The 15,650-nt window shown below is 47.5% G+C and overlaps 1 protein-coding gene and 1 long non-coding RNA gene across 6 annotated transcripts in view; one reads left to right on the plus strand and one right to left on the minus strand.

Annotated features, from left to right (window-relative positions):
• Nucleotides 1-2,467: 2,467 nt before the first annotated feature.
• LOC141060625 (uncharacterized) lies at nt 2,468-3,810 on the minus strand. The gene is made up of 2 exons (XR_012222733.1): nt 3,720-3,810; nt 2,468-2,600 (listed from the first exon to the last, which is right to left on the minus strand). It is a non-coding gene; the product is annotated as an uncharacterized lncRNA (long non-coding RNA).
• Nucleotides 3,811-3,827: 17 nt separating this feature from the next.
• CFAP54 (cilia and flagella associated protein 54) overlaps nt 3,828-15,650 on the plus strand; it is a 703,284-nt gene continuing 691,461 nt past the window's right edge. For 4 of the 5 annotated variants that reach the window (XM_073556932.1, XM_073556934.1, XM_073556933.1 and 1 more), the window contains exon 1: nt 3,828-4,066. In XM_073556932.1, the coding sequence (XP_073413033.1) occupies nt 3,912-4,066 (155 nt within the window). In that variant the 5' untranslated portion in view covers nt 3,828-3,911. Of the gene's footprint in view, nt 4,067-5,402; nt 5,427-15,650 lie in introns of those variants that run through there. The other variant, XM_073556936.1, reaches the window with a different exon arrangement.

Here is a 15,650-nt window from a genome sequence, read left to right on the forward strand (position 1 = left end):
ATCTTTAACATTGGGTACTCAGGGACATGCGTTGTATGCGGATGTGTCTGCATGCGGTGTTGTAACGTGCCCACCGACTGCACAGAAATGCAACATGTTGCGTTCATGTGCGGTCGGCGGGCACGTCAAATCGCCGCATGCGGACACATCCGCATACAACGCATGTCCCTGAGTACCCAATGTTAAAGATAGGTACGCAGGACGCATGCGGCAGTAGGCGGAGCTTAAGGGAGGAAATACGCAGCCATACGCAAGTGTGAACTTCGCCTTAGAAATCAGGAAAAAATTGAATTTGGCCCAAATACATAAAATATAGAACAGTGTAAAGAATACTCCTGTCTGACCTGTGATGTTTGCTCCATTAAACCTTGAGAAACGCTATAAAAAAGCATTAGGGCATATGCACACATTGCGGATTGCTGTGCAGATTTTTCCACGCAGAATCTGCTTTTTTTGGCAGAATCTGCAGGTCAAAATCCGTGCGTTTTTATGCGGATTTCCCCTGCGGATTCCTAGAATGGAATAGGTGTAAAAACGCTGAGGAATCCACACAAAGAATTGACATGCTGCGGAAAATAAACTGCTGTGTTTCCGCGCGGATTTTTACGCAGCATGTGCACAGCGGGTTTTTTCCCCCAATAGAATAAGGGTATGTGCACACGCTGCGAATCCGCAGCGGATTTGGCCTCTGCGGATCCGCAGCAGTTCCGCAGTGTACAGTACCATGTAAGTCTACGGGATTTACAATCCCCAGTGCACATGCTGCGGTTTGTTCACTGCGGAAAAGCTGCAGTTTTAAATCCGCAGAAAGAATTGACATGTCAATTCTTTCTACGGATTCCGCTGCGGTTTGACACCTATTCCATTGTCCAGGTGTCACCTGCGGATCCGCACGGAAAAATCCGCAGCGTGTGCACATAGCCTAACATTGTACTGTATGTCCCTTGCAGATCTGCAGCGAATCCGCAATGTGTGCACAGACCCTTAAGGCTGCGTTCACACGTCGCTTTTTTTTGCATTTTCGCTGTGTTTAACGCGCGATTTTGCAGCGAAAACGCAAAAAAACAGCATCCCATTCAATCCTATGGGATTCCGCAATGCTGTGCTAATGCTGCGGATTTTCCCGCGGTGGAATCACATCGCGGAAAAATACGCAGCATGCTCATTATTTTGCGTAATCGCGGCGATCCCGCACTCATAGGATTGCATTGTTCCACTTACTTCCCGCATGTGGCTCTGCACACCATGCGAAAAGTAAGCAGAACATTTGCGGATGGTGCCCAGGGGATGGAGGAGAGGAGACTGTCCTCTGGGCTGTGGGTACCATATCCCTGTAAAAAATAGAATAATAAAAAATGGTGTTATATTCACCTTCCAGCGTCCCGCACAGCCTTCCCGGGCCTCAGCGATGCTTCCGTTCCCAGTAATGCCTTGCGAGTCCTTTGATGACGTCACGGTCTCGCGATAATGTAGCGGTCCCTATTCCTCACGAGACCGCGACGTCATCAAAGGTCTCGCAAGGCATTACTGGGAACGGAAGCATCAATGAGGCCCGGGAAGGCTGCGCGGGACGCTGGAAGGTGAATATAACACCATTTTTTATACTATTTTTAACATTATATCTTTTACTATTGATGCCGCATAGGCAGCCTCAATAGTAAAAAGTTGGTCACACTCGTCAAACACTATGTTTGACGAGTGTGACCAACCTGTCAATCAGTTCTCCAAGCGATGCTGCAGATCGCTTGGAAAACGCTAGCATTCTGCAAGCTAATTACGCTTGCAAATTGCTAGTTTTTCCGCGGGAAAATTGCAGGAATTTAAAATGCGATTTTCCCGCGGAATGGAATTCGAGAATTCTCGCGGTAACTTCCGCGAGAGTTCCGCTACGTTTGCACATAGCCTAAAAAGCCAGAAGAGGGGACTAGAATGGAGTCTATATGAGGAGCTCCAGCTCCATTCTGTCCTGTCAGTGATGACCAATCTACATCATTTGTGAGGTCCTCGCTCCAGCAGTGCCATTCTGGGCTCCTCAGCACTGAGGCGTTACAGTGAGGTCCTCGCTCCAGCAGCGCCATTCTGGGCTCCTCAGCACTGAGGCGTTACAGTGAGGTCCTCGCTCCAGCAGCGCCATTCTGGGCTCCTCAGCACTGAGGCGTTACAGTGAGGTCCTCGCTCCAGCAGCGCCATTCTGCCCTCCTCAGCACTGAGGCGTTACAGTGAGGTCCTCGCTCCAGCAGCGCCATTCAGGGCTCCTCAGCACTGAGGCGTTACAGTGAGGTCCTCGCTCCAGCAGCGCCATTCTGGGCTCCTCAGCACTGAGGCGTTACAGTGAGGTCCTCGCTCCAGCAGCGCCATTCTGGGCTCCTCAGCACTGAGGCGTTACAGTGAGGTCCTCGCTCCAGCAGCGCCATTCTGCCCTCCTCAGCACTGAGGCGTTACAGTGAGGTATGACCCGATCCTGGTATAGTGGTTTGAGACACCCACTGTGCCAATTTTATTTTCGGATGTCAGGAGTTCGTTTTCCACGTGTCTCCCTTTTTTGTTCTTTTTTTGTTCTTTGTCTTCCCATCCCTTTATTCTTTTCTTCTTTCTTTTATCTATGAAATAATAAAAGTAATATGTTTTTAATGATGTTAGACTAACTAATACATCAATTTAACTATGACACTTTGAACTCTGACATTTGTACCAGATGACATGTGACCTTTTGGCGCCATTTTTTGAATCTTTTTTTGAACCTTTGTTCTATATAATCTGTGACAGTTCTGTTTGATCATATATGTCATCCCCTGAAGAAGAAATGGTATACATTTCGAAACGCGTTGGGAAATAAATGGATTAATCTTTCTCCTAAACACTGGATTAGTGATTTTATCTGGTAGCGCACAAAAGTCCAAGAATTTATTCCGAAATCTGAAATTCTGCGCTCCTCAGCACTGAGGCGCTACAGTGAGGTCCTCGCTCCAGCAGCGCCATTCTGGCTCCTCAGCACTGAGGCGCTACAGTGAGGTCCTCGCTCCAGCAGCACCATTCTGGGCTCCTCAGCACTGAGGCGTTACAGTGAGGTCCTCGCTCCAGCAGCACCATTCTGGGCTCCTCAGCACTGAGGCGCTACAGTGAGGTCCTCGCTCCAGCTGCGCCATTCTGGGCTCCTCAGTACTGAGGCGTTACAGTGAGGTCCTCGCTCCAGCAGCGCCATTCTGGGCTCCTCAGCACTGAGGCGCTACAGTGAGGTCCTCGCTCCAGCAGCGCCATTCTGGGCTCCTCAGCACTGAGGCGTTACAGTGAGGTCCTCGCTCCAGCAGCACCATTCTGGGCTCCTCAGCACTGAGGCGCTACAGTGAGGTCCTCGCTCCAGCTGCGCCATTCTGGGCTCCTCAGCACTGAGGCGTTACAGTGAGGTCCTCGCTCCAGTAGCGCCATTCTGGGCTCCTCAGCACTGAGGCGTTACAGTGAGGTCCTCGCTCCAGTAGCGCCATTCTGGGCTCCTCAGCACTGAGGCGTTACAGTGAGGTCCTCGCTCCAGCTGCGCCATTCTGGGCTCCTCAGCACTGAGGCGTTACAGTGAGGTCCTCGCTCCAGCAGCGCCATTCTGGGCTCCTCAGCACTGAGGCGCTACAGTGAGGTCCTCGCTCCAGCAGCGCCATTCTGGCTCCTGAGGCGTTACAGTGAGGTCCTAGATTGGAGTTGTTTCAATGAGGTCCTCACTAGATCACCTCCGATCTAGACGCTACCTCCGGCACACAGCGATGCTCTCACTCGTGGAACGCGTGACGTCATGCGCTCTCTGCGTCCTCACGCAGCGTTCGTTGTGCAGGCAGCTCAGTGCGTCGTTCCTATGGAGACGGTCTCCTAGCAACAGCTCCTGCGGTATACAGAGTCCTTCCGTGTCACAGCAGACCTGCAGCATGGAGCCGCTGCCGGCCGCCTTCTACGGGGCTATAGATGGCAAGAACCCGGTGATTGCAACCTTCGACAATGACATCAAGGAGTTTCTGGGATTTATGAGAAAACTGCAGCGAGCTCCTCCCGGAGAGGCCCAGCAGCAGGACCACAGGAGGGGGTAACGTGCACTACCGGCCGGATATTACTGGGACATAGCTGGCTACTCAGTGGTCTAGTGCAGGGGTCTTCACAGGTGGAGTAACTGAAGCTGAAAAAGCGCATGTTCAACAGCACATTCTTACATGAATAAAATAGGACACGTGATCAAGGGGCGTCAGACCCTAATGGGCTTGGTCAGGGGCGTCAGACCCTAATGTGCTTGGTCAGGGGCATCATACCCTAATGTGCTTGGCCAGGGGCGTCAGACCCTAATGTGCTTGGTCAGGGGCGTCAGACCCTAATGGGCTTGGTCAGGGGCGTCAGACCCTAATGTGCTTGGTCAGGGGCGTCAGACCCTAATGTGCTTGGTCAGGGGCGTCAGACCCTAATGTGCTTGGTCAGGGGCGTCATACCCTAATGTGCTTGGTCAGGGGCGTCATACCCTAATGTGCTTGGTCAGGGGCGTCATACCCTAATGTGTTTGGTCAGGGGCGTCAGACCCTAATGTGCTTGGTCAGGGGCGTCAGACCCTAATGTGCTTGGCCAGGGGCGTCAGACCCTAATGTGCTTGGTCAGGGGCGTCAGACCCTAATGGGCTTGGTCAGGGGCGTCAGACCCTAATGTGCTTGGTCAGGGGCGTCAGACCCTAATGTGCTTGGTCAGGGGCGTCAGACCCTAATGTGCTTGGTCAGGGGCGTCATACCCTAATGTGCTTGGTCAGGGGCGTCATACCCTAATGTGCTTGGTCAGGGGCGTCATACCCTAATGTGTTTGGTCAGGGGCGTCAGACCCTAATGTGCTTGGTCAGGGGCGTCAGACCCTAATGTGCTTGGCCAGGGGCGTCAGACCTTTAATGTGCTTGGCCAGGGGCGTCAGACCCGAATGGGCTTGGCCAGGGGCGTCAGACCCGAATGGGCTTGGCCAGGGGCGTCAGACCCGAATGGGCTTGGCCAGGGGCGTCAGACCCGAATGGGCTTGGCCAGGGGCGTCGGACCGTAATGGGCTTGGTCAGGGGCGTCAGACCCTAATGTGTTTGGTCAGGGGCGTCAGACCCTAATGTGTTTGGTCAGGGGCGTCATACCCTAATGTGTTTGGTCAGGGGCGTCAGACCCTAATGTGCTTGGTCAGGGGCGTCAGACCCTAATGTGCTTGGCCAGGGGCGTCAGACCCTAATGTGCTTGGCCAGGGGCGTCAGACCCGAATGGGCTTGGCCAGGGGCGTCAGACCCGAATGGGCTTGGCCAGGGGCGTCACACGCTAATGTGATTGACTGGAGGTGTGGTCAGACTCTATTATGTGTTTGGCCCACTGGGCAAGGTAGATCCTCGAAGCCCAAGGTCTGGTTGGGCACACGGCTATGGGGATCAGAAGAGCAGTCAGGTGAGGTAGACAGGTAGCAGAGCTACTGGAAGCTGCAGACATACTGGAGACATCTGAGATACTGCAGACAGATAGCAGAGGTCCTGGCTGCTACAGGCTGACATGTAGCAGACACCCTGGAAGATCGAGAATAAGTAGCAGAGAACCTGGAATCTGCAGGTCGACAGGAAATGTCTTGTAGGCCACAGATGGACACATAGCAGAGGTCCTAGAAGACTGGGAACAGGTAGAGCTCCTTGACGATCACAGACAGGTTGCAGTGGCACTGAAAATCCGCAAGCAGACAGGAGATGTCCTGGAGACCTGAGTCATTGAGCTGTGCACAAACAAACTATGGTAAACGTCTTAATACCAAGACACAGGTGTGTGTCTTGGTAGACCTTATATAGGCTTAGGTGGATGAACACATGGGAGCATGCCAGTCTAGTTGTAAAACCCAAACATAGAGCACAAGAAGGTTTACTGTACTGCCTTGAAGGGAGCAAAGCCCAGACCCGGGACAGGTATGTAACAGTACCCCTTCTTTTGAGGCTCCTCTGAAATATGTCCATAATGGTGTTGTTGCTGCTGCTCCTTTGGGAGCCATGGTCTTGGTATTCTGCTCACAGGGTGAGGTGGATCCTCAAAGTACACTGTCCGGATTGGCACAAGAGCAGCAGGTAGATGAGGAACACCGGAGACAGTTAAAAGAGGTACGGAAAATGGCAAACAGGTAGAAGAGGTACTGGAAGCCGCAGACAGGATCAGAAAAGTCTGGGAGACCGCAGACAGGAAGCAGAGATATTGCTACCAACAGACTAGAGTTGTCTGGGAGACCACAAACAAAGCAAAGGTCCTGGAAGCCGCAAGCGGACAGGAAACGTTCTGGAAACCACTGGGGGACTTGCAGCAGAGGTCCTAAATACTAGGAACAGATAGTAGAGATCCTGGAAGCTGCAGGGGGACAGATAACTTTCTGAAAGTTGCTGACGCACATGTGGCAGAGGTCCTGAAAGACTGGGAAGTGGAACAGGTAGCAATGATCCTGGAAGACTTGAAACAGGTAGCAGTGATACTGGTAGCTGCATGCCTTTCAAGGGATGTCCTGGAGACTGCAGAATGGTAGCAACGTTACTAGAAGCCTCGTGCTGATCAAAGTTGCCCATCAAGGCATAGGCAGACACATAGCAGTGGTCCTGGAAGACCAGGAAAAGGTGGCAGAGATCTTGGAAACTGCAGGCAGAGAGGAAATGTTCTGAAAGCTGTAGGCAGACACGTGGCAGATGACCTGGAAGACCAGGGACAGGTAGCAGAGGTCCTTTAAGACTGGAAACTAGTAGCAAAGATACTGGAAGCCGCGCAGGGAGACAGGAAAATTCCTGGAGACTGCAGACAGGTAGAGATCCTGGAAACCGCAGGCAGACAGGATAAATCTTGGAAGCAGCAGGTGGAAAAGTAGCAGACGTTCTTGAAGACTGGGAAAAGGTAGCAGAGGTACTGAAATCCGTAGGCAGAGAGGTAACTGAGTTACTGGATGCTGCAGGCAGCCAGGAGATGGCATGGAGATTGCTGACAGAGATGTATGCACATAAAAATGAAAAGTCTTACAGGTGTGTGTCTTGGTAGGCCTTATATAGGCCTAGGTAGATAAACACATGAGAGTACACATGCAAAGACAGGCAAGAATGTTTAGCGGACCTGCATGAAGGGAAAAGAGCCCAGACCCAGGACAGGTGTGTAACAGTAGGGCTGATCAGGGGTGTAAACAGACCCTAACAGTGGTGTAGCGCTTACAGTCGCAGCGGTTGTCACTGCGACTGGGCCTGGCATGTTGGGGGCACACTGACAACAGCAGAAACTTCAGCTATATGTTCGTCCTCGGACGCACATCCATTTTGTTAGGAGTCGGATTCCTGCGTTTACTCAGCAGGGATCCAGACCCTCACATTCTGCACTCTCCTCCTATTTTTCCACTGCAGAGGAGATTGCAGAGGAGATTGCCTTGCAGCAAATCTTTCCTGAGGCTAAGTCCTTCTGCCCTCTTACTGGGCATGCTTATGGGACGATCTCCCATTGGAGATCGGGAGTCATGTGCTCAGGTCCCGCTCCAGTTCTCATTGGTCCATCTCAGAGATCTGGAAGCGCGCAGAAGGTCCCGGCTGCTATAAAAGGCACGCATGGCTATTCCGCCATGTGCTAGTATAGTCATACTTGCTGCTGTGTGCATGAGGACGGATGCATGATTCTGGTGACTGACTCATTTGAAACCCCTTCCCTCTGATATTACGCATGTGAATAGGGACTGAGTTAGTTTCACGCCAGCGCTCCTCTGCTTCAACTTGCACAGCTGCTAGCGTCCGACATTGCGCTTGCGCCTTGCCTTTGTCGTTTGGCGGCAGTGTCCATGCCGCGCTGCAGTAGCAGCCTCGCGTTCGCAGTTGCAACGCCGCGCACACGGTAGGTCTAGATGGACGTAGTGCCGCCGTCTTGGGCTACTCCTGTGACTGTATACCGTGTGTGCGTTTTTTACTGAGTCCTGTGACTACAACAGGCTCCGTTATTTATGTTTGTACTTTTGGCATCTCCGTGAGTTTAACTGAGATTGCTCTGGGTGGAGTTTAACCCTGTGTGCAATGCCTCCATATTGCTCCTGCCACCACTTAGCAGCGGTTATTTCACCTACTGCACGGTGGACCCCGAGCGGCGAGCGCACTTTATTTATATTTTTATTTAGTGCGATCCGCCGTTCCTAACACATTTGAAGTGTATTGTGATGCCCAGACCCATCAGGCACATGCACGTCAATACACGCAGCTGGCCAATCAGAGGCTAGCAGCTGATGTCATCAGGCACGTGACAGGGCGCATGGCAGTGATGTTTTCAGCTTACATATTACAAGAAGGAAAATGGGCTGATGCAATCGTTTTTTGGCACCCTGCATGGTTAGCACCTAGTAGCACCTCCATTTGAAAGTATCACAGCTTGTAAACGCTTTTTGTAACCAGCCAAGAGTCTTTCAATTCTTATTTGATGGATTTTCAGCCATTCTTCCTTGGAAAATTCTTCCGGTTCTGTGAGATTCCTGAGTCATCTTGCATGCACTGTTATTTTGAGTTCTTGCCACAGATTTTCAATGATGTTCAGATCAGGAGACTGTGAGGGCCATTGTAAAACCTTCAGCTTGTGCCTTTTGAGGTAGTTTCTTGTGGATTTTGATGTATATTTAGTATCATTATCCATTGTTTTTTCAACTGCAGCTTTTTTACAAATGGTGTTATGTTTGCATCAAGAATTTATTGAAATTTCATTGAATCCATTCTTCCCTCTACCCGTGAAATGTTCCCCATGCCATTGGCTGCAACACAGCCCCAAAGCATGATTGATCGACCCCCAGGCTATTGGCGAGTAGTGATGAGCAAGTATACTCATTACTCGTGTTTCCTAGCGCATGCACAGGTGGTCTCCAAGTATTTTAGCGTGCTCTGAGATTTAGTTTTCGTTGCCTCAGCTGCATGATTTGCGACTTGTAGACAGGCTGAATACATGTAGGAAATCCCTAACAAACAGGCATTCCTCACGTGTATTCAGCCTGTCCAGCAGCCGCAAATCATACAGTTGAGGCAACGAAAACTAAATGTCCGAGCATGCCAAAATACTCGGAGATCACCCGAACATGCTCAGGCAAACCCGAGTAACGAGTATACTCGCTCATCACTGTTGGCGAGATGTTCTTTTCCTGAAATTCTGTGCCCTTTTTCTCCACATATACCTTTGATCATTGTGGCCAAAGAATTCTATTTTAACCTCATCGGTACACAGAATTTGCTTCCAAAATGCATCAAGCTTGTTTTGATGTTCTTTTGCATACTTCTGTTTCTGAATTTTTTGTTGAGGACACAGGAGAGGTTTTTTATGATTACTCTTCCATGAAGGCCATATTTTTGCAGGTGTCTCTGAACAGTAGAACAATGAACCACAACTCCAGCGTCTGCTAAATCTTTCTGAAGGTCTTTTGCAGTCAAGCAGTGATTCTGATTTGCTTCCCTAGTAATTCTACGAGCAGCTCTAGGTGAGATTTTGCTTGGTCTTCTAGACCTTATCTTGACCTCCACTGTTCTTTTCTACGAGCAGCTCTAAGTGAGATTTTTGCTTGGTCTTCTAGACCTTATCTTGACCTCCACTGTTCTTGTTAACTGACATTTCTTAATTACATTTCAAACTGAAGAAAGGGCAACTTGAAAACGCTTTACTATCTTCTTATAGCCTTCTCCTGCTTTGTGGGCCTCCACCATTTTCTTTTTCAGAGTGCTAGGCAGCTGCTTAGAAAGACCCATGGCTGCTGTTTTTTTGCCACAAAGTTAGAGGAGGCTGGGTTTTTATAAAGCTGGGAAGTGTGCATCACCTGGCCTTTCCTAATGATAATAATGAACAAGCCATAATCCTAATGCTATGTACCCACGTTGCAGAAGTGCTGCGGAGACCGCTACGTCATCAGAGGTCATTCGCGCAATGCATCCCTTGGAACAGAAGTTGCCGGCAGCGCCAATGAGGACCGGGAGTACTTCGGGGGCCGACAGAGGGTAAGTATATCCCTATTTTTTATTTTAATTCTATTTTTTACAGGAATATGGTCTCCTCTCCTCCAGACCCTAGGTTCCATCCGCACATGAAGCGCTCACTTTACGCATGGTGGGCATAGCCACATGCGTAAAGTGAGCGTTTCAATGCAATCCTATGGCGGAGGAATCCGCAGAATTAGTGGACATGCTGCGAATTTTACCACTATGCGATTCCGCAGCGGAAAAATCCACAGCATAGGCGCAGCAACTGCTGAATCCCATAGGATTGCATGGGAATGCGTTTTTTAAGCGTTTCCGCAGCAGCAAAAACGCGACGGAAATGCTTAAAAAATGCAACGTGAGCACACAGCCTTACAGGCTAATTAAGTTCTGAACCCTTGGTTAAAGTTATCTGAGCACACAAATTTCCAGGAGTGCCCAGAATTTTACATTTTCCCATTTAGCTTTTTGTAATTTTTAAAAAGTAAAAGATGAAAGAAAAATAAATATATATATGTATATGTGTGTGTGTGTGTGTAAATATATATATATATATACAAAAGGAAAGAGAGACCGCACTCCATGAGCTGGTGTAAACAACGCTTGATTTATTGGCACATGCGGTACATGTCGGCCGGGGGAGTGATATCAGGAGAGGAAAAACAGCTGACAACGGCCGTTTCGTGCTCTCAAAGCACTTCGACGGGCTTTGATAGCGCGAAACGGCCGTTGTCAGCTGTTTTTCCTCTCCTGATATCACTCCCCCGGCCGACATGTACCGCATGTGCCAATAAATCAAGCGTTGTTTACACCAGCTCATGGAGTGCGGTCTCTTTCCTTTTGGATATATTCGCATTGTGGATTTCCAGACCAGCACCCGAAACTGCCAGCATCCAGTGCTTCGGATACCGCACACCACCAGACGTTATATGGTAACAGCGGTGCCGTCCACGTTTTTCTCTTTCTTCACGTGTTATATATATATATATATATATATATATATATATATATATATATATATATATATATATACACTGCTCAAAAAAATAAAGGGAACACTTAAACAACAGAATATAACTCCAAGTGAATCAAACTTCTGTGAAATCAAACTGTCCACTTAGGAAGCAACACTGATTGACAATAAATTTCACATGCTGTTGTGCAAGTGGAATAGACAACAGAAATTATTGGCAATTATCAAGACACCCTCAGAAAGGAGTGGTTCGGTTCTGCAGGTGTGGACCACAGACCACATCTCATTGCCAATGCTTTCTGGCTCATGTTTTGGTCACTTTTGAATGTTGGTTGTGTTTTCATACTTGTGGTAGCATGAGACGGACTCTACAACCCACACAAGTGGCTCAGGTAGTGCAGCTCATCCAGGATGGCACATCAATGCGAGCTGTGGTAAGAAGGTTTGCTGTGTCTGTCAGCATAGTGTGCAGAGGCTGGAGGCGCTACCAGGAGACATGGAGGGGGCCGTAGGAGGGCAACAACCCAGCAGCAGGACCGCTACCTCAGCCTTTGTGCAAGGAGGAGCACTGCCAGAGCCCTGCAAAATGACCTCCAGCAGGCCGCAAATGTGCATGTGTCAGCACAAACGGTTAGAAACCGACTCCATGAGGATAGTCTGACTGCCCTACGTCCACAGATGGGGGTTCTTATATTTTTTTATATATTTTTTTTTATTTTAATTTTTATTCTTTTATTCTTTTTTCTTCATCTCTGCTTTTATTATTTCCTTATTACACATCCTTTCACTTATATTTATTCTCAACTGGTCATATTTTTATGCCCCATTCACTTCTATTTCTCTATATATTCTTCTATATATTTTTCTATATTTTTTATTTTACTTATATATCATTTTTTTGGCATCCAATTCCCTTCATTTCATCCATATCCATTTGGTTTCTAATTCTTTCTGAATATTGTGTCCATACTGGGCACTTGAACCTATTTGGTTAACATGCATTTATTGTAACACACAGTTTCCAAGTGCTCTATCATATCTCTGTGCTGGTAGATCGCATGTGTGACTTTCCTGCCTCGGCTTGCATCCCCTGTGGCGTCTCTCACCATGGCGCCGTGCTCTCGCTCGGGTGCCGCTCACGTGACTAACGTGGACGTGGTCTCCGGGTTGTTTGCGCGTTGCCGTGGTGACGCCTTGGGTGATGTGAGCGTGGTGGGTCTCTTGCGCATGCGCTGTTTACACAGCAGCGCACATGATATTCTCTCAGCCTGTCATTGGGCAATTGCCCTATAAATAGTTAATAATCCCTGCTTTGGACTATACACGCCCCCCGGAAGAAGGCAAAGTGCCGAAACGCACATGGGGACCCAGCAGCACGTTTTAGACTCTGGTAATTTATGCCCTTTTACTAGTTATTTTTACTGCAGCATCTTGCACTTTGGTCTCCTTGCATTGAGCACTTTCTATAGTGCTCTATATTATTGCACTGCAGCACTTTCCATAGTGTCCTGGTTAAATAGGTTACTTGCAGTGTTATTTAATTAACTCTTTGTACTATAGCACTTTGCATTGTGCTTTGTCTAATTAGCTTTTTTGCACTGCAGCACATTTTATTGTGCCTCACCAACTAGTTCCTTCCACATTGATTACATATACATTTATTTTTTGTTTTATTTTATGCACTTTAGCACTTTTTTATATATTAATTATTAGATATATTTCTATGGATTCAATTTTGGTGCATACTCTTTTCTATTAACTTTGATTGTGATGTATATGTTATTGTAGTGTTTTGCAGTAAATTATTTACATTTTATATATAAAAAAAAATTTGGGGGCAATTTTACTTGACTGTATGAAATTTATGATAAATATTATTCAAAACGTGCTCCGCTTTATTCAGCTAGTTTTACTGTGTTAAATAATATTTTGCATACTCAATACAAAATTTGATTTAATATACTATTAATATACTTTTATTGTCTTTATTGCACAATTTTTCTTATAGGATCTTATCTTAAAGGGGTTGTCCGGGCTTTTCACATAATTTCAGTACATATCTGGGCTGCAGAATGCTGACAATAAGTAATTTACCTTCTGTCACCAGTTTGCAGCGTTTGCTAGATATCATCTCTTGCTTGTAAGAAAAATGTCCGGGGGCGTGTGTTCTGGCATTGAAATGAGAACTGGTCGTTTCCTCCTCACTAGTTTCACTTTCCATAGATCACTGTTCAGCGTGTGTCTGGGGGAGGAGCAGCTGCTCTCTGCACTGAGGCTGCTAGAGGGGGAGGATTTGTTACTGTGTGAGGAGGGCTTGTTCATGTGGTCGGGGAGGGCCTGTTGCTATGGAGGGTGAGGTTGTTGCTATAGAGGGCATGTTTTTAGTAGAGTAGGAGGAAATGACCAGTTCTCATTTCAATTCCAGAACACACCCCCCTGGACGTTTTTATTACAAGCAAGAGCTGATATCTAGCAAACCCTGCAAACTGGCCACAGAAGGTAAATTACTTATTGTCAGCATTCTGCAGCCAAGATATGCACTGAGATTATGTGAAAAGCCCGGACAACCCCTTTAATTTGTGCTTGACATAGTATTTTATATACGATTTGTTCCATTTCTGATAATTCCTGCTACTTGATTGTGGTGTTTGGTATACTCTGTTCCTGCTTGCATTTTGCATCCTGCCACTATGTGTTGGACTGATTCTGAGGTTTCTTTGCATAGTCTGCTTCTTGGGTCTTGTCTTGTATGGTAAATTCCTGCTTCTATGGATCTGGTACTTAGTGCTTGCTCTTGTGCCGCTATGATTAGTGCCTCTGTGCTGTCTCGGAGTCCAGCTTTCTCCAGCCACTGGTAGGATTTCTTCATGTCAGCCTCCTTCATTATCTGTTGATGGTACCTCCCATGCAGTGGCTTGTCTTTCCATGGCGCTTCATGTTCCTGTTATTCCTTTCAGATCTGTTCTTGTTGCTGCCTTAGGCTTTCTCTCACCATCTCATCTTTTGGTGCCATTTTTCTGATGTATTCCTGGATACTTCTTGTTTCATCTGTGATGGTGGCTTGGATGCTTATCAAGCCTCGACCACCTCCTTTCTGTTGGTATACAATCTTTGGGTGCTAGACTTAGGGTGGAGACCTTCATGCATTGTCTTCACATCTGCAGCTTCCATCTCTTCTTTTGGCCAGCACACTATGCCAGCAGGGTATGATAACTGGCAGGGCAAATGTATTGATGGCATGGATTTTATTCTTCCCATTGAGCTGGCTCTTCAGGACCTGTCTTACCCTTTGATGGTATTAGGATGTTGCTGCTTTCCTTGCCTCCTCATCATGGTTACCGTATCCCTGTGGGATGCCGAGGTACTTGTAGCTTGCCTGTACATCTGCTATGTTCCCTGCTGGTAATTCCACTCCATTAGGCCTGACTACCTTGCCTCTTTTTATTACCAACCAGCCGCATTTCTCCAGTCCGAAGGACATCCCGATGTCTTCACTGTAGATCCTGGTCAGGTGGATCAGTGAATTGATGTCTCATTCATTTTTCGCATACAGCTTGATGTCATCCTGTAGAGGAGGTGGCTGATGGTGCTTCCACTCTTGAACTTGTATCCATAGCCAGACTCTGTAAGTATCTGACTGAGGGGGTTCAAGCCTATGCAGAACAGCAATGGGGACAGTGCATCACCATTTGATGGCCATTTGTGCTAGTTGTCTTGAGTTGACTTCCAATGTTGTTCTCCATAGCCTCATTGTTTTTTCAATATCTGATATGAAATCAGAATAAACCTTTCCCTTTTTAGTTTAATTAGAATTGCCATAATTTGCCAAATTCCAGAATAATGAGAGAGAGGAAATATTTTAAGGGGTGTCTGACTCTAATTTGGTTGATCAGAGGTGTAAACAGACCCTGCTGTGCTTGATCAAGGATGTGAACAGACCTCATTGTGCTTGAATAGGGGCATCAGACCCTAACGTGATTGACCAGGGGTGTGAACAGACCCTTATATGGTTGATCAGAGGTGTTATTAGGCCATAATACAATTGACCAGGCGTGTCAGATCCTAACATGCTTAATTAGGGATATCAAACGCTAATGTAATTTCTCCAGCTGTTTCTTCCATGTGTCAGATGAGACTTGCCTATTCAAGTCAGTAGGTGTGCAAAAGAAAATAGGATACTATTCCACTGTATATAGCATGTGTTTTTTTTCAGATACATTGCTATTCTTTAACTACTAAAGGACTGCCCATAGACCATAAACATGCGGACAGTCCTCTCTTATTCCTACACTGACAATCTAAAACATCAATACAGTCTAATCAGCTTTCACTAGATCGTACAGCTGTGGCGGAGGGAAGCTGTTGTCACACACAACCATATTTTCCAGAGTGAAGATGAACATGGCTTATTAAAATGTTTATCTTCTCCATGTCACGGTCACTGTGTGTCTGGGCGCAGATGTTACCGCAAGGCGAACCCATAACACACGTGACCCTGGATACAGCGCCTCCAGTGGGGCGAATTTAAATAATAAAACGTGCAGATGGATACACCGCCTCCACCTGGCGAATTTAGGTATTACACGTTAATATAAATTCTGGAAACCCCGCCTCCAGTACGGCGAATTTAAATAATAAGGGGGACCTGGGAAACATTAACAATGGTGGGCCCTGCGATAGGGAAAAGGGAATTGGAGACCTCCTGAGCTCCCC

Source organism: Dendrobates tinctorius, unplaced genomic scaffold (genome assembly GCF_039654945.1).
Source record: "Dendrobates tinctorius isolate UK_male_01 unplaced genomic scaffold, ASM3965494v1 ptg000241l, whole genome shotgun sequence".
NCBI classification, from domain to species: Eukaryota; Metazoa; Chordata; class Amphibia; order Anura; family Dendrobatidae; genus Dendrobates; species Dendrobates tinctorius.